The sequence below is a fragment of the Cephus cinctus genome, unplaced genomic scaffold (genome assembly GCF_000341935.2).
Source record: "Cephus cinctus unplaced genomic scaffold, Ccin1 Ccin1_scaffold1609, whole genome shotgun sequence".
Classification (NCBI taxonomy): Eukaryota; Metazoa; Arthropoda; class Insecta; order Hymenoptera; family Cephidae; genus Cephus; species Cephus cinctus.
The window spans coordinates 134274-157647 of NW_014333901.1; the positions used below are offsets into that span (position 1 = coordinate 134274).

Here is a 23374-nt window from a genome sequence, read left to right on the forward strand (position 1 = left end):
CAAACTATCATTGGATGCCACTCCGTGTTGCTAAAATTCGTACTATCATAATGCTTTAAAAAATTCACCTAACTCTCGCTGTTGTTAAATACGTCTTTCTTCTTTAATTAATAAATCCCAAATCACATATTCGTAACCATGCTACTTCCGGTAGTATATGTATTTTTTTTGTTAAAAAAAAAACCGTTACGGTCGCTCAATAACAAAAGCAGCCACGTACAACTGACACAAAGTACAACGTGTCCGATCACACTCGTGATTGTTTCTGAATACAAGGATTTCTTTATAGTTCTCACGTCTCATGAAAGCAACCCCGCCTTGTGAAATAGAGCTTAATACATAAATTATTTAAGAATCCGGATAAGAGGAACCGGAGAATGTTAAAAACTGTCAAACTAAAAATATATGAAGTGGAGAACAAGAGAACAATGATAAAAATAGAGATTTAAAAGTGACGTTATAGATAGAAGAGGTTGTAGATTTAAAATCGATATTGCTACAAAATAATTACATAAAATTATTGCAAGTTCTTGGAATGTCCACGCAAAACCAATTAATACTTGTTCAAGAACGCTTAACTTGTTACGATTCCAGTAATTCGTACAGCTTTTTTTTTCCTCGCCCCGTCTTCTTATTTGAGTTTGATTCTTGTAATATAATCTTGTTTTAAAAAGTAATCAATATTCAAGTAAATAAGTCTTCGTAAAATTACGCATCATTCTCTGAACTCGGTAATACGTAAATACTAGTTAACAAATATTTTACATAATTTCTCTTTCTTCGTACAGATGCGAATACATGTTACGCGAAATTTTATTTTAACCTTTCTCCTCGACTGCGCGATATTGATTGAGGAATCGCAGGCGCATTACAAAATCTTTCATTGTGATATACTGATAGTTACTTTAGGAATACACGTGTCTCTTCGTAGTAATAAAAACGAGGGTTTATCGATAATACTGAAGTGTTAATACGAATAAAACTAAGAATAGTATTAAACAGAATTTGTCAGTCGTTAATGGAAAGAAATACAATAATAATAATTATAATACAAATTCAACACTCTTTCCTTATTTATTATTAGACACGATTCCAAGAATCGTAATTATTTTTAATCTCGTGCCGCGTGCGAATTGATTAAAAAATTATTTTTCTCGTTCAGTGCAGCTTTCGTCGATTATTTTAAATGTTTGGTGTTTTCTTTTGATAATAAATATTAGTAATAATAAAAACGAATTTACTCGAAAAATTGTGCTTTACGGATTCTCACTTAACCTTCGGCCTTTCTTTCTTTTATTTAACGTACAGTCGACTCTTTCTGTATAATCGCGCATCCGGGGCTCTGAGGCACGATAAGTAGCGAGATAACGATATTACGGAGAGCCTTCGCTGCACTGTAATAGGCCAAGCGTTTGACAGAGCGCGTGTAAGACACGAGCTGAGAGGCACAAAAGAGTGCAGAAGTCGTTCCTTATCTGCGATAGTTGAGAAAGAGAATTGAGGGAAAACGCGACTATACTCAGAGTCCCTATAGCCAGAATCGATTGTAATTTCATTGACTTTAAACAGCAGTGGGATTTGATTGTTCATCGTTTCAAAGATGATCAGTATCTGCAGTACTCATCTTAAACCATATTTTTAAAATGGTACAGGCGAGACTTGTATCAGTGCTAAAACAAAACTAAGTACTTAAAGAACTTATTGGAACTGACCGAACTAGATTGGACTAGAGGTTAATCCTGAAATAATTTACTCCAAGTTAGATCATACCAAAGCCCTCAGTGCCTTCACTGATCGCAAGGAGCAGAGCTCGTTCGAAATGATCGTAGCATTCGTAATCGGGTAGGCAAAGTTGATTGAAGCTGAAAAAAATATATAAGAATGTAATAACGTGACACGAAGATAAGAGTGTAAATTTTTCGAAGAAAATATTTACCAGGTATGAGCCGTTGGTAAATTGGCAAAGGTTGGAGCAGCCGTGATTTGAAATCTTGGACTGAGCTGTTGAAATCCACCAGGCGGAAGTTGGGAGCAGCCAGTTGTAAATTGTAAAAGTCGTGCCATTTCTTCTTGCGTGAAGTTACTCACAGCTGTCCAGAACCAGTCGAGTACGCGAAGGAATTCCGGGGAGCTGCCATTAGCTATATGATGAGCGCGCAGATCGGCCACGCTGTATTCTCCAGTGCCGCAGAGTAGTAACTCCAGCTCGTTCTCGTCGAAGATCCCCAGGAGGTTGTCCGGAATGAGTTCGTTGAGTCCACGTAGGAAATGATCGATCTCATTGCGAATTGAACTGGCGAGTCTGTGCTGAGCCAAAGCATCTAAGTACCGAAGCTTTGTGTCATTCGTGACACGTACTTTACTGCCACCTGGAATTAATTCTGCGACCTACCAGAAGGAAGACAATATTATAGAATACAGTAGATAACTTATTAATGATTTAAATCTTGTGAAAAAATTATTACAGATACCTTGAGTAGTTGCCCATCCTTATCGTATTCCTCTTCCACAAAATAAAGTTCCATCTCTTCGACATCATTCTCCAGGATGTATTTCACCTTGCTCAGGTAGAGATCAGGATCATCTTGCTCGAAATACTAGGGTTGTGTGAATTTTAATATTTTGTTCGGAGTACTTTTCTTTGTGAAGGACATTCTTAAGAATTATCTTACCTTGTAGTGAACTCTTAGTCCTATTATTTGGGCCAGAAAGCTTCTGGTGAACCTGGCGCGAACTAACTGTCTATAGGAACCACCCAGTGCAGATTCGTATAAACATTTTCCTACTATGCGACCAGCAAACTCAAAGTGTTTCAATTTTAAATACGCTGGTCGTTTGCTGTTCGGATGTACCAGAGCTTGCTGGGACTCTCCAAAACTAGCAAATAGTCCATTCCCAGAATCGAATAGTGTTGCACAAATTAATTCGAACCATTCGCGTCTTACACCACCCCAATCCACGCCTACAAACAATGCCAAGTAATTTCATAAAGAAAGCGTATCAATTAAAAAAGACCTTTCTTATTTTAAGTCGAATTCGTACCTTGTTCACCTTGAAAAGTTATTTCGAAATTCCGACACCACTCGCTCACTGAAAATCCTTTTGTGGCTTTCATAGACTGTAATCATTGTGATCGAAAATTAAATTCGATTAAATTCTTTTGATAATGAAGATACATAAAAAGAAATAAAACTTACGGACTCCAAGAGCTTATCTCTTTGTACTTTCATAGAGAGTTTCTCGTGATAGTGTTTCTGATGGTGTTTTCGTACTTCGTGATAAAAGAAGTCCTGTTTATCAGCAAAGGTCTCACTGCCGCCAATGTTCTTCAGGAGAAAAAGCGTAAATGTCGCAGCAATCACATCCCGATAATGAGATATCAATTCAACAGGCGGCTGACAACCATCGTCTATCGAAAACGAGTCATAGCCGTCGTGTTGATTATTTGAGCTTTCAAAATGAAACTGAAAACCAATACGTCACTTTTACAAGACATGAAAGATCTGGATAAAATCATCTCGGTCGTATAAATTTAAAAGGTTATTTGTTTAATTAACTGAACAAAATAAATAAAAAAAATATTTACACACCATAGCCAAATTTACCTTGGTCGATGGACATAATCTGAAGGTGACGAGGCGCTTTGGTATAAATCTGAGCAGGTACTCCTTGATGGTCAGTTGTTTGGGTGAGATGAAGCAAAAAACTTTTTTGGGTTTAGAGAAACGTTCACCCTGCATCCCCAGGAGTTTTGCCGCGTAACAAATGTCTGGATCCTTAGAAGCTACATTATTATGGACCATTCGAGCAACAGAACCTGCATTTCCAAACAAATGAGTAAAAGGAATCAATAATTATATCTTTGTAAGACTAATTTATCTTCTACGTACTCTCAAGAACAATGATATCAAAGTCTCCATTGTGCAACTGCAATCCTGACAAGCTGACCGTAGCATGATAACAGCCACCCTTGGGAAAACTGACTTTTAAACGAATTCTTTGATTTGGAGAATCGTACTCTAACTGAATACTACAAGCTACCGCTGATCCCACTTCTGCTACGTTACCAATCTGTGTATAAAAAATTAAATCATTGATCCAATACTTAATCAGTACTTAATAAAAATATCTATTGCGTATTGATTAATATCAAATTATAAAAACTTGCCTGAGTAATATTTACGTTGTATCCGTCTGTAGGTTTATCTCCAGGACCAAAAACGCAAAGATTATCATATTCATCACGTGGTTCAATGGCCAAAGAATGAGCAATACCAGCTGTACATACAACCGTTGAGCTTTGTCTTACAAAAATCGTTTTATTAGGATCCGGAGGTCCTGTATTAAGGAAAAGTTGATAATACAAAGTCAATAATATCAATTAAATGTCTCAATTTATTTACCTGGAAGAAAATTCTTAAGGAAAGGACTTCCATGAACGTGACACGATCCAATAAGCACAGCGATCCTATACTGTCCCGCGTGTCTAACTGTAAATTTGACCACAGCAGTATTCGCAGCCCTGGGATCAGTTCCTCCTAATTCTATCAGGGTAGCTATCCTTCTGGTACCCTCTGTCACTTCCACAATCAGATTGTCTTTATCACAAATCGGATACGGCTGCCCGTTACGTTGATAGAACTGAATGTACAAGAGAGCCGTATGAACATTTTATCTACAGAAATGAAGAAAAATAATGACAATCCAATTAAAAGATTCGGTTTAATTACTTTAACGGTAAAAGTCATAGTTTCCCCAACAAGCTGTGGTTCCTCCCATTCGAAATGGACCCGACAATTACTTGGTAGTAAATATTTCCCAGTGACGTACTGTAGCAGAGAATGTTTAGCTTCAGGAGCCAGTGCTGGCTGCGTCATAGCAGCGAGAGTGACTAACCCTGCTACCGATACAGATACAACCAGCATTCCACCTTAAAAAAATACAAAAAATTGTCAAACTCATAACAAACAACTACAACGCCAATTCAAACATGTACCCCAGGTCCACGCATCTTGGTGTTGACTGTTCTTAACAACTGAACTCCAAAGATCAGCTTTGAGGCTCGCCAAATCTTCTTTGGACGTTGGTAACGTCTGTCGAGCTTGTATCCATCGTGGAAGATCTTTTCCAAGAGCTGCACGTGCTGCATGATCCTCCACCCAGTAAACGTCTTCCAAGGATACCACTTCCATCTGCATTAACCTGAACAGATTGATTAATGCGACTTACAAGGAACCAAAGTGCTTTTCAAATTTCAAGATCAGCCAATTTCTCTTTAAATCCATAATACACAACTCTCTTTCCCTCTTAGCTCATACTTTTGGTAGTGATTCTGAAGCCCATGATCCGCTAACCACTGACGCAGGACCAGACGTTGCTGCAGCAATCGCGCCGCACGTTGAAGACGCTCTTCGTCATGCTGCGGTAATTCAGGCAACGCTTCGACTTCGCCGCAGCTCGCGAGGCTCGAGATGCCTGAAACAAAAAACAGATACACTGGATAAGCAATTATTTTTTAAGAAAAAAAAAAAAAAAAAAAAAAAAAAAAAAAAAAAAAAAAAAAAAAAAAAAAAAAAAAAAAAAAAAAAATGGTTACTGCTCCATCCGAACATTTTCATCCTTGACACAAGGGGCAATAAATTGAAATCACTGAAAGCAATATAAATATATGTATAGCACGTGTAGAATAAAATTGGTAGCCATCCAAATTAATGCTGAAGACTCACCGGATGAAGCGCTGCCACTAGGTCGCAAGGACATACCGATGGATGAAATCTCATCGGCAAAGAAATCCTTATCACGTTGGCCATCTCGAGTCTTTGGATTTTTATCAGGCATAATTTAAACAGATCTTTATATCGAGATGACACGTTCCTTTTTTCCCTTCTATTTCCCACGAGTATTCGTCATGGTCATTGTTATTTTTTTCAAGACACCAAAATCGCGTTCCTCTACAGCAGTCGATAAGAAAAGACTTTTATACCACGCTCAAGGCCAGCGAAACCTATTGTATCGTATAGGACGTAATTCAAGCAGGTCCTTTAAAGCTACCAAGAATCTTGAGGTTCGCCTGGACACGCGAGATGAATTAACGCGATTTCAGGCAAACCCGCTGAATTCGTGCACGCGAAGGACATATCGATTTCGTAGTAATGATCGTTACAGCCCATGGAAAATTCAAAGGATAAATAAAACTCACAAATTCATACAAACTTTAACATACGGACTAGGCAAATATAAAAAGATATAAGATTCAGATTGGTTTTTTAAAGCCTAAAATCGATCCCTCCATTTTTTACAATTTAACCTATTCGCCTCTCTTACATCTATCACATACAGTATACCCATACTGTATAATGGGGTCAGTTTCATTAACCCCAGTACTATAAATGATAAACTGTGACTATCAATCATCCAACGACAATGAATAATAACTGACAAACTAACCTCCAAATTGCGTATCCACGTGAAACCCTAGACCGTCGAAAAATCATCTTTAAAAATGTATAAGAACCTATCAGAGCTCGCAAATGAAAAAGCCCAGTTAATTTCTATGATAGAGCACGTCACGAACACGTGGGCAAGCTAATAGACATTCCGGTAAAAGAAGGTCAAGAGAGTATGACACTTTAAACGTGAAATTAGTACATACATTTAACATGGAACAATGGTAAATTGCCTGTAGGTAAGCAACTCAGTCGGACGTTAATTACAGAGAGTGGAATTGTGAAAAAAAAAAGGAATAAAAAATAAAGAGCTACCAGAGACAAGGAAAAATATTTTCTTCAACCTTGACCGGACTTCCTGACCTTTTTCACCAGAATACCCTTAACTCTAACCACCTTCTATCTAACGATCCTTGCTTGCTTTGGTGTACCGTATGTATGTCACGTTTATCCAGCTATATGCCACATATGCACGTCTGTGGTTATGCACCAGAAAGTATGTATGTACTATGGGTTATGAAGGCAGCGTATATATAGACATATATCGATCCTACATTTTACTTGTCCGCTTTTGTCTGGGTTTGCAAAACGGAACGAGCACCAAAATTAATTTCGGCTCGTCGGCCGTCACCGACCTAATACCTATATCGTCCCTTGTTTCATTCTCTATCTCGCTTCCACGCGTTCCTTCGGCATACATATATTTCAACAATATAAATGCCAGTCCGTAAAGTGCAGTGGTCGTTATTTCCATCCGATAGCAGCAATATCCTCTTCCATTTGATTACGTAACATTTCGCAATTATCGTTACCGATGAAGATCCAGATAGGAGAGAGAGAGATTTTGTGACAATTTTTTTATTCACATAAAACAAGTATATTCATTGTGAATAAAAATCTTCTATAAAATTGACACAAGTGACAGGAGTTTGCTGCTAATTTTTTTATCCTGATTTTGTGTCATTTCTTTTTCCTTCTCTTTTGGAGGTATATGTATAAATATTTTTCCATGTGGTACGACGAGCAGTGCTTATGCTCTTTCTACGTTGCTGGCTAACAGCAGATACGCGACGCCAGGCGTCGGGACGCTCGTGCGGTGTAATTTATGACGTGAATTAGAATGAAGCTGGTAATCCCATTGCTGTGTAATCAAACTCGAGAAAATACTATCCAGAAGCTAGTGATGCTGTGTATATATGTACCAAACGGGCAACGAGTCCAGCCTCTGCACGGTGAAAAATGTATTGAATATGTAAAAGCATGAAAAACTATTGCAAATCTGTCGCAAGTTAATAATAAAACAAATGTTACATTTTATTGTCTTCGTTAAGTATATTAATTTTTAAAGGACTAATTTTCAGTAGGTCAAGTGATTGTGTAAAGATATATGAAAAGAGGTAATCAAAGTTATTCTGTTATAAGAAGATATCGACCGTGTGACTCTCATAATTTCAGACAATACGTATAAACATGTTTTTCAAAAATTTTCAATGCGAATTTCAGAGCGCGCACGTGATTGCCAAAATACCTTACATTGTTTCCGTCACAGTAGAACTTTTTTATTACTGCTTTGAGCTTTCTCTCTTTTTTCAGAGTTTAATAAATTGCGCCTATAATTTCCCTTGGGATTCCATTCATGTTCTTTTTCTGATACATGTTTTCCTTTGTGCCTCCTTAAATCGTTAGTAATTTATTAACCTTTCTTCTTGTCGTACACTATATATATGTGTGTATAACAAAAACCAACGCATTGAGTCGGATATCCATGAAATATTAATGGCGTCCTGTTTCTTTGTGCCCAAGAATATATTGATAATCAATTTGAGATAATGGATAAAATTTAACCTGCAATCATAAATTGGATTAACATCAATTACAATCTATTGTACAGTTATGGATAATAAGAATTTTGTATTTTGATAGTTTATCAAAAGAAAAAAAAATATATGAGCTCTTGGGCGTTTACATATAATGAAAAGCGCTATAGTAAACTTCGATGAAAACAGGTCGGTTTTTTTTTAGTACTCCCGGAATCATTGGCAAATGTCCTAATTTCTCTCTCTCTCTCTCTCTCTCTCTCTCTCTCTCTCTCTCTCTCTCTCTCTCTCTCTCTCTTTTTCTTTCTGTATCTGTCGATTTCTATATTCCCCTAAGAATATACGAGATGAATAAAATAAATCCGTGCTCGAGCGTCTAACAAATTTCAGGATTTTAACCGAATGGAAGAATTACGAGGTAATAAAATAAAAATTACATCCAACCTCTAAACTTTCCTACCCTATAAGTTATTGGGTGAAGAATGTCAAACGGCTAATAATATTACACCCTGGATTCAAACCAAATACTGTATATCCGCTCTCTGATAATATTAGATAAAATAAAAATAAAAAAATTTATCAGTGACCATCAGAGACACAATTTACAGTTACAGCTAATTCGATAACGATTTTTCGAAATTTATACCCGAATTTTCATGTACCGGCGGATACGAAGTGTAGTCGGAAAAAAAAATTCTCGCTGCGACCAATGCATACAAAAAAATACAGTGAAACGACTTTATAAACAAAAAATATTTGGCCATAAAAAATACTTGCGTTTACGTTTCTTAAGATTTTCATACCCCCGAGCATATCATCACGAGCACATAATTATTTATTGCGACAGGTAATTCCAGCAATCGATAAACTCTCAAAAGAAATTCCCAGCGTCGCTCTAATGTAAACTCGCACAAAGGTCTCGCACCTCGGTAAGCTTCCCCGCGTATGCCGGTGCCGTCGCGACGTCAGCCACGAATATCGCGAACTAAAGTAAGCCGCTACACGTCTAATGGCTCGAAGGCACGAAAGGTTCGCTTTAGGTGGTGAGACGATGTTCCGGTAAACTCGAGGGTGGGAATTATGACGTCAGTCAGCCCCAACCTTTTGTGCGAAACGACCTATGACCTCTGTAATCGTGGGAACGACTTTTCGAACGTTACATCAATGAGGGCATTCCCATAGCCACGTAGGTTAAGTACGTATAAGCAAAGATGATGCGAGATTGAAAAATCATATGATAACCCTTATCGATACACAATAAGAATAATAATCAGTATAAACGATTAAAGACTTACTGTACCGAAAACTTTCATAGACGTGACCGCACGTTACTTTTGATAATTTAAAATTATTTTGAAAAGCAGATATAATGATTAAGCATGATACTTGACGGAGTGATGATCATGAGATTTTATCTCATCAACGTCAGACATAGATGATACGTTAATTAAACCGTGAGGAGAAGGCGGGTTATCGACTCTGCTTTAGCGTCTATGGTTACGGCAATGAATTTTTGACTAAGCATGTGGCCAAGGGAGGTCTGCGTGTCAGAGGTCCTTGCTCCGGGACTTCCCGTAGTTCTCGACGGCGCGGAAGGACTCGGGATTATCGCGAGGGCGATCCTTGCCAGTGAGCATACTGTCGCGTAAGCTGCGATTCTCGCCAAGCACCCGTTTGATACTGCAGTCCGCTTATGCGGAGTCACGCCAGTCGACTGCGTACAATACGATTACAGAGCTAGACTATCCCGAGTGTCCCCACCACTGATACTCGACACACCACCCCCTGGAATACCTACGTCTCCTACTACTAGCAGGAGTGAACCCCTAGGTATATATAGGTAGTGCTTTACATTACTGTGATATAGAGTATGCACCACTACTGCCATCTATTCTGCCACAACACCAGCACAGGACACCTTTTGGTTGACATCGTCTGGTATCCTATTTACATAGGGTTGTATGTAGGTACAGGAAGCAGGATTTTGGATTTGTATCACCCGCTGGGTATGGTAAGGGCCCTGGAGAAAAATAAAGGAAGATGTAAGAGCAGTGCTTTAGCCAGGGCCATCCGACTGCATTGAACATATGTTCAATGGATGAGTGGGCTAATTTATACACATGCAGTAAGAAGTGTGATATGAAAAGAAAGGTTACCGTCATGGATATACAGTGTCCTGGTTAGATAGTGCCTATGGCGAAATAGCTTAATTGGGCCGCATGGGAGAACTTTATCTCAAATATTAATCATGGTTGTGTATGTATGTACAATGCTCGTTAGGCCAGAAGATTCGTGGATTCTCATAGATCATTCTGGAAATTTGAGCTCCTTTCAACGGTTTAATATTACGGATTAATAGTCATGTGGTCCAGAGGTACATACTTTGTGCTTTTGGAGAGTAATGTCTAATATGTATAGTACTGGAGATTTTTAGTGGCTCTATATGTATTGCTTTCTATATATTTATGATGTTCTCCCCACTTTCGTTCCTGGCGCAAACAGCGCGCAGTGACATTGCCGCAACCGGCAGGTCGAACCTTATCCTCGACCAATAAGAAACTTTCATCTCTGATATAAGCGCGCAAGCGTTCCGTATTTAAGCACGATGCAGGTGGCTGCTAAGAAATGGAAAATTAGAAGGATGAGATTCTGAGCGAGTCATGTGAAGCATTTACATGGCTCTTTGTTTCGTACATGAGAAAGTTTTAAGAGATATGCGTAGTATATGCTGGGGATACCTTCTTTCTTTTTGATCCTCGGGACTCTGGTAATTAATGGGGACCGGAAGTCTGATAACCTTACGGCCGGTCGATAATATCCGGTGTTTCTCGCTAAGAGAGAATTGGACAGTCGCCAAAACAATGAATCTTCATGCTGCGACGAAGTATGATGGCTTCATTGTGCCAGTGATAATAATGTGCGATATGAAAGAGTCTATTATCAACCTGTCGCAGAAATTGATTGTAGAATTTGGGCGAGGAATTTTTGTAATTTATCTTTTTTGTCGGCTTACTGTCTTATGGATGCAGGGGAGGTCAATTGATTTATGTGTCACGTGGTACGGTTCTTCGGATGAGATTGGTTGGTATTATTGTGGAAGGTAAGTAAACGAGAACCGGCAGTGACGTAGAGGAAGGCGGGACCATGAATGGATTACAAAGATGCTTGTATGTTAATATTTCAAGGTTCGTTTAGCAGTTTTATCATTTTTTTTAATTCACTTATTAGAGCATGGAATACCATGAATGGAAGGAAATAGAAATCTATAATAACCGTATAGAATTATATTAGAATGTTGTGCCATAAAATTATGGTAGTGGTTAGTAAGTGTCTCGTGGGTTGTTTTGATTTCAGATATCATATTTGATAATACATGATTATGTAGAACATGGTAATGCATACCCCTTGTACAGATTTTTCTTCTCCAACCAACCATTGCACAGCTAAGTACAAGGAACATTAAAGCTATGCTATGTTTTAGGATGAAAGAATTTTCATATTAAAGGACATACCTTTTTCCTTGAAAAGGGCACGATATTGCTTCAGCCCAATTTCTGCAAGCCATTGATCTGCTTCGCTGAGGTCTCCGTTGTTGCCATTACCTGCAGCTAGCATTAGTAACTTTCCAAGCGACAGGACCATCGAAAGAGCCAGGAACACCCCCGACAGTACTGTCGACCATCGTGCCATTGCATGGGCTCCACATCTGTATAATGAAAAGAAAAAGAGAAATCTTTACAATCACTTTACTAGATCTTAGTTGTAAGGTTATGTGTGAATCATGTTTGTAAACAAATGAATAATTACTTGAATAATTTGTTTGTTACACACAACCACTTACCACATGTTAAAAAATTGTATGATATCACTTGTGGTATGACTGTAATAATGTTTAACGCCCAAACTACTTTGATTTTATGCTCTACCTCATCTAATCTGATGGAATACGAGATACTACAGATGGGGCACCCGGAGGAAGCCGTACATGTATTTCAGAGATTCGATTAAGCCGGCATTCCACGAGAGTACACGAGAGATTTCGTGGCGGTCTGGTGCCATGGAATTGGCAGACCCAGAGGGTGATGATCAATACTACGAATCGCATCTGTTGGTAAAAGCCGAAAACTGCATTATTGCAGTAAGATAACTAAAATTTCGAGAAAAAAATAAGCCTGTTTTCTTTGGGAACTAGCACCTCTGCCGTCTATAGTTAATCTAATCATAATCTATCAATGTATAAACAATATATCAAATAAGTGTACCAACTTCAATTTACCGACCAGAAATCTGTTCTTATGGTACAAGACCAAAAATCTCGAAAGAAAAAGAAACGCCATCTGCAACTATAAAGTAAATCCATAATGACAAGCCAGAAGGAAACTATGATAACGCTGATAAACTAATTGACAGATACCAGCAGCTATATTTATTAATTAATTAACCCTTTGAGTGCCCCCTCCTTTGCCACTATGACCACAACGGTGCACAGGTGCGGCTACATTAGTGAAAGTGTTAAAGCTTGTAATTAGTTATACTATCATCTGATTAATATACAATACACGTAAGTATTTAACTATCAATACCTCAATGAACCAGAATGTTCGTAAGAGTCGATGGATATAGCACCTGTATCTAAAAATAAATATCATAAAATCTTATTTTAGAAATAGACTTCGGTAAATTGCAATCCTTAAGAAGCGAGGATCGGACATTTATCGTTCATTATGCACTATAGTAACATATAACGACGTAATAACAACTCTAATGTTTAAACTTATCTAAAATTTATAGCTCATATATTTCTAAAGCGAAGTCATGATGAAGTCTATAATAATTTATTATGCTGTTAAGGCCTTATCAAAGATATCTACGAAGAAACCATCAGTTAAAAACACAATCAAAAGTGCACTCCGAATTACATATAAGAGCATTGACGTAAAAGAAGACAACACAAGTTTTATTTACAATTCGAAAGACAGGAAATCAAAAAGGCAATAATAATTGATTCCAAGTGATCGTACAGCCCCAAGTATAACCTCAAAGGCCATTAAATTTTAATGGTGGTTACGTAGCCGAGGTGAAGAATTGCAAGCAGCTGGTAAAAAGGAGAATGCTCTTAATGACGGGGAGGAAAAGGTTAACAAATAAAATCGTAAATTGGCCAGGAGTGAATAATGGAGATCGGTTCTTTGCAAGGAACGGTAAAGAGGCTGCATTAACGGTCCAATGCAAGGTAACCAGCTGCTGTGGACAAGATCGAACCGCGACCGAGTTCTCGCAAACGAGGTGTAAAAATATTTGACGACCCGCATTAGTCATTCACTTATATCATTGAATATTAATTGAAGGAAAAAAAGTGATAACTAACGATCTACGTGACAGCAATAATGAATTGAAATGAGACGTAGATCTTGGCTATTCTTGATCCTCTGCAAGCATGCCGGCTTAAATATTTTCGGACTGTTCTTGAAATGAGTTATCAATATGAATCCTGTCAGCTTCAGATATTCTGTGTCTACAGGGTGATTAATATATTTGAATATTTAATTGCAATAAATAAAACTCGTCCTAACCATTGCTTTCGGTCCTGATCGACAGGATGGGTATCGTGAAGATGATCCTATCGATTAGGGTTAAGATAGGTTAGAATTCGCCCTAGGGCGACCAATCAGTGAGGCTCATTAGAGAACGAGAGAAAAGTATTGCCCGAGGATGATCGCTGATAATAATGATAATAAAGAAAGGAGCCCATAGAACGAAGATAATGTATTTTCAGTAATTTACCATTGTTCGGTTAATTTCTTACGGCACAAAGGATCCTGATGATAAAATAATGTTTTTCACATTCTGATTTCTTATTAGGCTCCCTCCCTATTTTTTTATTTTTATTTTTTTCATAATTCCCGCCGCTTCTACCGATGTCGTTGCTGCCACTGACGGCCGACTGCGTGACTACACGTTGACTGCCACCCGTGTCCCAAAATCTCTTCCTCATTCCGCGACGGTTTCTTTTAAGCGGAACAAAACGCACGTTACCTCGTCGGGATGAAGTACTTTTTGTACTTACGTACAGGAGGAATGTAAAACATTCACTCAGCCAATTAGCCGGGCGTTCTGTGACGTCGTTTAACTACCAGAAGATCATTTCAGACATTTCATCGAAAGTCACTAAGCGCCATTAACCTCACAAAAGCAGAACGATCAATCCGCACAGGGTATTGTTATTATCATTGAAATTAATGTACTACAAAATTACCAGGATACTTCCAACGCGATTGTATTATATGGAATTCGTCAAATGAGAGGTAAAAAGAAAGATAAATAAAACAGACAAATATTTTATCGATGATAAAAATACCTTGGATGTTGATTTGATCTGGAAAATTTATACATTTTTTGTGTGAATACATCAATATCCCTGATGGATTCTACTGGACGGAAGAGCAATCGTTACTGTCTTCAAGATATTATAGTGAAGTGGCGGACGACGTGGTGATCGGTAAATCAGAGGCACGGCAATTATGTCAACCTGACACGAAAGAACAAACAAGATGACTGAAATGGATCGCATCACGGACTCACTCCTTGGTTCTACGTGGCAAATTCTTGTAAACAAGAAGGAGACATCCCTGTTATGCCGGCTAGCTGACACTAGACATTCCGGTTTTTCCCCGGTCGTTCATCAAATTAAACCATGCTCCAGTCTCGTCCATCTTTACATTTGTTGTCGGTCACGAAGCAGCTAATGGATAGATGCAAGCGACAACCACATGACACTTATTACCAGTTCAGCCGTCAATTACGGATTGATTTTCCTTTTCAGGAATATCTAATTATCTTCTCTAACTATACTATCGCAGCTGTCTCTATCAATTGACGGGGTAATTCAATCATATCGGATCCATAAATACAGTGCATTACTTGGAAGACCGGTAAAATAATATAGAAAAACTTGGATTATCATATCATCAGAGATTTTAAAGTGCGGTAACCCAATGTGTGAAATTTTCGGAATTTTCTATGCCTGCCGCGAGTGCGTGAGTGACAGGCGTATTGGGACGGTACGTGAGTAAGACAAGGACATACATATCGATCGAAGAAATTGTAAGTTATCATCAAAATTTTTTTTTAGTATAATTTATTATCAGTATAATCGTTTTAGTATATTTCAGTATAATCGTTTTAGGTTACAGCATCTTGAAGTACCTTTCATGTAGATTATGCTTCGATGGAATTCTGTGAATTGTAAGGAGTCTAATCTGATGCCAGCTTACGAATTACATAGGAAATACAAAGTTAGTCGCTCTTATCGATAGTTAACGGCGATTAGTTAGCCAAGAGGTGAGAGGTCCCGATAGTAATTTAACGAGTCTCTGAGTAGTAGCACTGTCGCTATGCAACGAAGCACTTACCTACCTTGCCCAGTTGCATACTTTACGAGTTCCTGAATATGGTCATGAACACGAGACACCGGGACGCGCAGTAGTCTTCCACGTTTGACATCGCAAAATGTTTATTTAATGCATGGAAATACACCCTGAGAATCCAGTACCTTGAACACGCATAACCTCGCGCGGATATTCGCCTATCTAATCCCTTATCCGCGCAGTGTTCATAAGGCCGTTTTAGGATGTGCAGAAAAATTCTGCAATTCCAGAAAGATCAGTCAGAGTCAAAACGAGGACTGGCATAGGACGTTTTCGGAGGTGGATTAAATTTAAATGAAATCAGTAAAAATTTATGTGGTTCAAAGAACTTGTCACGTAATTTTTTTTTGTATACAATGCGAATTTGATTTACTTCATAAATCTCCACAAGATTTATTCGATAAATTGTCGCAAAACTTTCGTTCTGTTTTATTATACGCTCAGACACTGTCATTGAGACTCGATCGATATTCGAATACCAATCATCCGCAAAATTGCTACCGCAGTTTCCTGTTTTATTCTTTTCCTAAGATATTTTGTAACTGTAACGCGACTTAATTTTTTTTTCAGTGGTTTTATCGATTCTTGGAGTATCGAAGGTCATATCCCATTGAAGAACTGTCAGATATGATAAGGATATTACGGATTAGCTTTTTTTGGATTCCAAGGTTTGCCCAAACGTCGACACACTTTCTCCCTGTCAGGCAATTCGTATTAACGTCATACTTCAAAATCGACTGGTCGATCGACGGAAATAGGCGTGGTACAAGCCGAGAAATCCCGGTCTGCTCGAAACACGAGGGATTGATAATATTAATTGATACTGATAAATCATCAGGGATACGTGATTTATTCCGTGACGAATGAAATCCTCGAAAATTGGCTATTTCTTATTTCATTTCAACCATAATAACTGTCATAAGATCAGTCTGCTGCAGACTCGTTAAGTTTTTCACAAAACCACAAGATCGTCATTCATTTTTATCCCTTATACAAATAAAATCGTTTTCTTGCCTTCTTCATACCGATCGTCGTTCCGCTATACGTTTATTCTCTGCATTTGAAATGACTTTTTCATCTAACGCGCCACATTGATTCCGGCTGAATTAGAAACGAAAATCTGACAAGCTTTATTACAAATTAAGCCAAAATTCTTCTAGTCTCACGTAAGACGTTCTTAATTGAAAATTATATTTGACTAAAAATATATGAAATTTCTATTGATCTTTTTTTCGAGTATAATAACAATAACATTAAAAAAAATATAAATCCTACCTCATAAGTACCAGATTTGATTATTCCTGGCATAATTGCCTTTACTTTTAAGTAATCGATTCTCGATCAAGGCTGTACGGTAAAATCGATACTCACCTCTTGAAAGCGTCGTACGAACGGTTTTTCGACGGTACCGGTTTTACGAATAATTATTGCAATTACGTAGAGGGTTGCCGCTACGTTTAACCTCTTATCGAACGTAATAAGAAAATTGCAGGTCCCGTTTCATTTAACTGGAACATTTCTCATGATGAATATCCAGCATTGTCAGTATGCCGAAAAAACGTCGACTAAAATAAATTTACATTTTCGAGACCGATCGATTTTAATTCTAAAAAATAATTACAACAGTAGAAATATAATTGTAATTAAAAAAAAAAAGAAAAAAATCTGTTACCCCAATATTTTAATTTAAAAATCTCGAGTTCATTGCACGTCCACCAACTTAAATAATGTACTCATACAGCAACCGTCGATTCTTGCCAAACCGACAATACCGAGTCGTCGCAATTTCACGGACGGACAGTCATCGCAAAAAGATTAATTAAATCGTTAACCTGATCGGTAAGATCGTTTTTCTACCTATTATGAAAAACCAACAGTCGCCGAAGGGCATCGAACGATAACAAAACGATTCTACGATTTAGCGAACGACTAGAACAACTGAGAGCGAATGACTAATCGACCTAAAGTTCGATACCTCGAAAACGGTATCATTATTCAAACACGTTTCGACCGTGCGATTAGCATAACCAGATAGACTTAGATTTTGAAAATACACGAAGTTCCTGGCACTGAGTCATGTCGGAATAATTGGGCCTAATTAAAGCAAGATTCTCAGCTGAAAAAGAATCAGGCCGCTGGCGCGCTCTGCCGGCTTCCCCGGGAACTATCGTAATTCTACAGAAGCACGAGGATACTGGACTAATCGAGTCAGATAATTTTAAATCTTTTAATGATTAATATTGAACGTAGATAAGACGTGACCCGTACGAAAGATTTAAATATTGATGCTGGTACGTGCATATATAATATATACAATCCGAAGAGGTCAGGTTAGGCTAACACCCAGTGTAACTCCAGTGGTCGTCCGAAGTAAAGGAATATGTTAAACGAGCAAGTGGGTTAATGGTGAAGCCACACGAAGCTAGATTCTTCGTATTTCTGCGGTCTCTCCAATAACAAGGAGATACTTTACGGTGGTGTAGAGCTATACGTATTCCTTAAGACATATGCTCGTACGCGAGGATGCATAAGAGTAGGTGCAGTTGCAGCCTGCAGCTGCAGATAAAATCGGTCGTGTAACCCTTTGGCTGTACGTCGTACCCTAGACTAATCCCGAGCTGACCCAGTTAAGAAGCTAACGAGTTTGTATTACTTGTTGCCAGGTTACCTCAAAATATTATATACACAACCTCAAAGATGTTTCACACCGACGGACGATGATGCTGGAGACGTTCGTTCTTGCTGGTATATGGCTTTGCCATAAGATCAAAGTGGCTTTGTCATTTTTGATAGGATCTTCAGGAAAATGGTTTCCCGTTGGAAAACTCTCACAAAGGTAAAATAATAATATATAATTAGAATCTAGTTTACAATTAATTTATAACGTTCAATTCGTTATCTTGGTAGATTATATATTTCGGCGTGCCAATAATTTTTATTTTATTTTTAACGAACAGGTGGGATTCATTGGTCGATCAAAGCGTGAACATCAGGAACAAGAAAGGATCCCGAGCGATGAATTATTCGAGAAGGACCGGTTGGCTGGTGCAACTGCAGAGTGCAGGGAGACGTGACCTAGAAATGTCCTCTGAGATGAGAATAAAGAGAGAGGAGAATACCGATGATGTTAAGTGAGAAATGTAGATAAGAGAAGAGACGCGAAGTGGACAGGAGACAAGGAGGCGAGAAGAGAAGAGATCTTTACTCGTCGTCGAGGATGAGGACTGTCTCTTCATTGGTAATGGTAATGGTCGTTCTGGAAATGGGAGCACGTTGGGAAAGTAGGAAGGGGAGGCTATAGCCGGACCGACAGCAGTCGAGTGCCTCAGTCGTTCGTGGACCTCGAAGGACGATAGAGGTCGAAGAGGGCATTTCCTTCTCCTCCTCTTTCACTGACCACCACCATCGCTCCGTAAAGAGCCGTAAAAGTCAGCTCGAACCACGTTGCTCTTGGCTTCCCGATTTGTCTTCCTCTTCCTGCTCCACCTCCTACCCTTGTACTGTTCATTGCATTCGGTTGCCGCACAGTTCTTCGTGCACCTCGCCGTCCTCTTTTACTTCCTCGTCCTGGTCTCATCCTCGGAGATTTTTCGTTCGGTCGCGACTAGCAAGCTCAAGGATGCAACGTCAGATCGTCCTTGGGATTTTCCTGCTCTGCTGCTTTCAAGGTAGGTTTTTCTTTTTCTTTTTGAGGATTTTCGCTTCTTTCAAATATCAATTTTTTCTTTACTACCGACCAAACATACTCATCGGGGTCACTGGGTGTAGCCTTTCAATTCACCGCGGCCTCTATTCTCATGCTAACGCCAGTTCTGAGCATTTTGAATTTGAAAAAAAAAAAATCCGGTTTCTATTGACACTCTGTCTCTAAATCACCATCCACACGTCTACGTTCATGGAAAACCGGAATTTCGAACCACCGGGTTTCACTGTGACTTCTTCACTGGTGCGTAAACAAGACATTTTACATGTTATTCTACAGTCTTTTTTTTTTTCTTTCACGTATCCCGTTTGCTCTCGGCAAACCATAAGCCGAATTCGCACGTGTATAAATCGCCAACGTGCGTGTCCTTAATGCTTGTCTAATTAAGTATGCTAATGCAGATTAATTCCGCAAGGACTAGAGGTAAAAATAAATACATCTACACTCACCGCCGTCGCCGGAGCGGTTCCACTCGTGAATTCAAGTAGTCTGAATTAAATTTAGTACACAGCAGCTCTGTGCATTCATACCGGTACATTCATAAAGAATCATACGTTTCGTAGTCAAGGGTATACCAGCCCGTATATTCTCAGTTGGTACAATTGATTAAATAAGAAAACCAGCCGTATGAATGATTACGACTTTACCGACTGAGAAAAAAAGAAATATCGCCAGAAATATCAGCAGGGACGTCAGGACGTCTGGGATCAGGGATTAACTCTGAATGAGTACCCTGCCGGAAAAAGGATCGGTTGCTTGTGAAAGATCCAGTAGAAGTCTCGAAGGATCACGAGCCTTTGTCAACTCGTTGGGATCCCGGTGGGCGTATCGTGGGAAATTCTCAGGATTAGCGAGAGAATTTATCTCCTGAGGATTTCCTGGAGATTCCTTTACTCGTGTGTATCACCGTCCGCCGACTTTGTCTCGGTTTCCTGCCCCGTTACTGAGGTTTACTTTATTTTTTCGGCGAAAGGCGGAAAAAAGGTAAATACTTAGAAAAAAAATGACGTTTCACGTAAACACTACGTCATGCCTTCCTTGGTCGACGGTTAATGCGATTATAATTTTCACTGGCAGCTGTTTTCTTATTGTTTTACGGAAGGCTGCAATTTGTCGCAGAAATACGGCCACGCGTATCTTGGAAATTGCATTCCTGTAGCTCGCAACGGGGTCCGATGCATGTAGCAGGGCGAGAAAGAACGTACGGTTAGAATTATTAAAAAAAAAAAATTAAATTATGGATGTAAATTCTTTGCTTTGCTTGTTCTCTCTTAGTAGGAAATATAATACCTACCTTAGTGCTCGTTCACGTGTGGATGGGCCTTTAGCTCGTAAAGATAGAAAAAAATATATATATGTATCCTATTTTCCGCGCCTTGTGATAATTAAATTATTCGTAATTTCCCGCGTCCGGTACTCGCGCGTCCTCTCGTGGCGTCGGCTTCAATTAAAATTTAAATTGACGCGGTCTTTTTGAATCTATCTTCGTGGCAAACGGAAAATATTACTTTTCCCGTAGACAATATTCAGATACGGGTTAGGTTGGGGTATCTTGACGCAGGATCAATTAATAGCTCGACCTTATCGAATCATCGAGTTTGATCGTGGCAGAGGTTAATTAATCCGTTAGGGCGTATCCGTAAATCGCGATAACACGGATCAATTACGAACTGGTATTATCATTGAGTCGCGTGCCAATCGTACGATCTATAATTAACTGACATAATCGTGGTAATATATTTAATTGTGTATCCTTTGAATTACGTCATGAGTCATAGGTCATGCCAGAGAACATGTTCCCCGGTCATGCTCGGATATAAATATTATTTTTCCTAAAAATTCGCCCTCATTTTCTCACGTATTTTTTTCATTCAGTCTAACCCCCAAGTCATGTTTCTCATTAAAAAAAAAAATTTTCTTCTTTCACTACAAATTACCACAATCCCTTGTTTCACCAAAAAACTTGTTTCGGTCCTTGGTACCTTCAACTTTCAGTATAATTTAATGACTGCGTGGTAGATTTTATTTTCTAAAAAAAATAATCGACTCGCGTTCATATACCGGGTGTGCATGTTGCATCGGGATGCTGACCGTGTTCGGTATAAGATATTATCTAAGTGCGCATTCTTGCTTTAGAACGTAGAAGTCAGTTGCGTGGCTGCACGCCGAGATCATATCGAAATGGTTCTACGCTCGCAGGACGCCATTTTGTTTTGGTCCAAGTAAATTATTCATTAGCTAACTGGTATTAATTCAGAGACAACCCTCCCTTTTTTATACGTTCCACATTAGTAGATAATGTTTCACCTTATGGTCCGTTACTATCTTATGGGATGCTGTAAAAAAAAAAATATTGCGTAACATCAGCCAAGAATTTTTAGTATCAATGATTCTTGCTGTAATTTGAAAATTATATGACCGGATCATTCCATAGTTCGGTATACACATTGCAGGTACTTATTCTCACAGTCTGTTAGGTTAGGTCTCCAAACGAACCTTAATGATCGCAATGATCGCGTGTCAATTTATGATCTTGATTCATTCCTGCTCCGGCTGGCCTAGACTGGATCCAAGTGCGGCCAACTTCGTGGCAATGATACTCGGCTGGAATACGTCTTTGTATATAGAATTGAAAATGGCTAAATGAATTTTGGACATTATCAGGTAAAAATTGATAATTTTATTAATAATGAAAATTAAAATATTTTTTTAATTAAAAAATTTTTTTTACACAAATCAATCGTCCACCTTCAATTGGGACTATAGTAAGTGGAATTTAAGAAAAGGGACAAAGTCAATTTTGAAAAGGATTATAATTTTTATTGTCTCGTCAGACCGCGAACAACGTGAAGATCGTGTTCTCTTTCCTTAACCCAATGACCCTATCGCGCCTGGTGACTGATCCAAGTTACTGGCTAAGAGTAACTCATTACTTTATTAACCGTGCTCGTTGTCCAATCAATGGACCCGAGATTGGGTTTGCTTTGTCGGATAATATTTTTCATTGAGTCGTTGAGTTGGATATCATTATTTTTCGTTCTCGCAATGTGACATGTTTATTATGAGTATTAAAAAAAAAAAAAAAAAAAAAAAAAACTTTGAAGCCACCTTCACGACACTGTGTACCAGATCGGCGCCATATGTATCCTGTTCGAAAAAGGCCGCGCTTCCATCGAACGTCAAAAAATTTTAACGAACGTTCGATCGAAGGCGGCCCGTCGAATGAACTGTCAAACGCACTCGGTCGCGACACTTGTTTTTGGCGCGTCGTGAGAATCGTGACACAGAAATCTAAATAACCTAACCATATCCGATTGACTCGAGAATTAAATGCATTTCTTATTATTTTTCTTGCTTAAATCTTTTTATCAATATCTTCTTTCGCCTCATTCGCAAGACGTTATTACGAATTGCTTTTATAATGTATCCAGCATCGCGTGACAAATGCCCTTACCGTTCTTTCGGTTGGCAGTTAACAACATAGACTTCCGGTCGTGACTTCGTCTCTTATCAAGTTTTCCAAGACTTCAAAGCCATAAGAAAATATCGTGCGATCCTTCTGCACGAAGATACACGAAATTCCACTGTATCTTGTTTATAGGGAATTTTTGAATTTTTGTTTTAACCATTAAAAAAATTATTCGTTCATGATGGACTCAGATCTAGATGCGACTTTATCGTAATACCGTGCAACGGAGAATTTCAAAATCTAAAATATATATATATATAGTCTGACGGTACCGAAGTACCAAATCTATACTATCTTTGACAGCTGTCAACTCACTGCCAATGAACCGGTCATCTTTCACAATCAGGCCGGATGACCAATGGTCACTCAGTCGGTCACGGGTCGTCAATCCCACCCAACGACGTTGACTTACTTAAGTGACCTGAAGACCCAGTGAACGTTGCATGAATTTAAATTAAGGTATCCATGAGAATTCGCATAAATGTTTTTTTTTTTTTTTTTTTTTTTTATTC

General features: G+C 38.6%; 2 protein-coding genes across 9 annotated transcripts in view; one reads left to right on the top strand and one right to left on the bottom strand.

The window, feature by feature from the left end:
- Window positions 1-162: 162 nt before the first annotated feature.
- LOC107273468 (apoptosis-resistant E3 ubiquitin protein ligase 1) lies at window positions 163-12335 on the bottom strand. 8 transcript variants are annotated; one of them, XM_025090820.1, is made up of 15 exons: window positions 12190-12335; window positions 11776-11969; window positions 5319-5475; window positions 4997-5202; window positions 4731-4930; window positions 4404-4641; window positions 4169-4338; window positions 3891-4071; window positions 3591-3817; window positions 3198-3464; window positions 3043-3118; window positions 2673-2962; window positions 2472-2597; window positions 1937-2388; window positions 163-1862 (listed from the first exon to the last, which is right to left on the bottom strand). In XM_025090820.1, the coding sequence occupies exons 1-15, from the start codon at window positions 12192-12194 to the stop codon at window positions 1760-1762; spliced, it is 2892 nt and encodes a 963-aa protein (XP_024946588.1). In that variant the 5' UTR covers window positions 12195-12335; the 3' UTR covers window positions 163-1759. The 8 variants fall into 8 exon arrangements, with proteins under 8 accessions (XP_024946588.1, XP_024946589.1, XP_015607175.1 ...); XM_025090821.1 differs by having other exon boundaries at window positions 3606-3817; window positions 12190-12333; XM_015751689.2 differs by having other exon boundaries at window positions 12105-12327.
- Window positions 12336-14937: 2602 nt separating this feature from the next.
- The window catches only part of LOC107273471 (agrin), a 20423-nt gene continuing 11986 nt past the window's right edge, over window positions 14938-23374 (top strand). The window contains exons 1-3 of the mRNA XM_015751703.2: window positions 14938-15367; window positions 18354-18526; window positions 18648-19358. Coding sequence (XP_015607189.1) covers window positions 19310-19358 — 49 coding nt within the window. The 5' untranslated portion in view covers window positions 14938-15367; window positions 18354-18526; window positions 18648-19309. The remainder of the gene's footprint in view (window positions 15368-18353; window positions 18527-18647; window positions 19359-23374) is intronic.

Bases quoted from the DNA above. Each gene is read 5' to 3' on its own strand.
- LOC107273468 (XM_025090820.1), bottom strand. The intron at 5,203-5,318 runs GTATGAGCTAAG...CAATCTGTTCAG, and splicing joins CTTCAGAATCACTACCAAAA to GTTAATGCAGATGGAAGTGG. The intron at 4,642-4,730 runs GTAATTAAACCG...TTGTACATTCAG, and splicing joins CTATGACTTTTACCGTTAAA to TTCTATCAACGTAACGGGCA.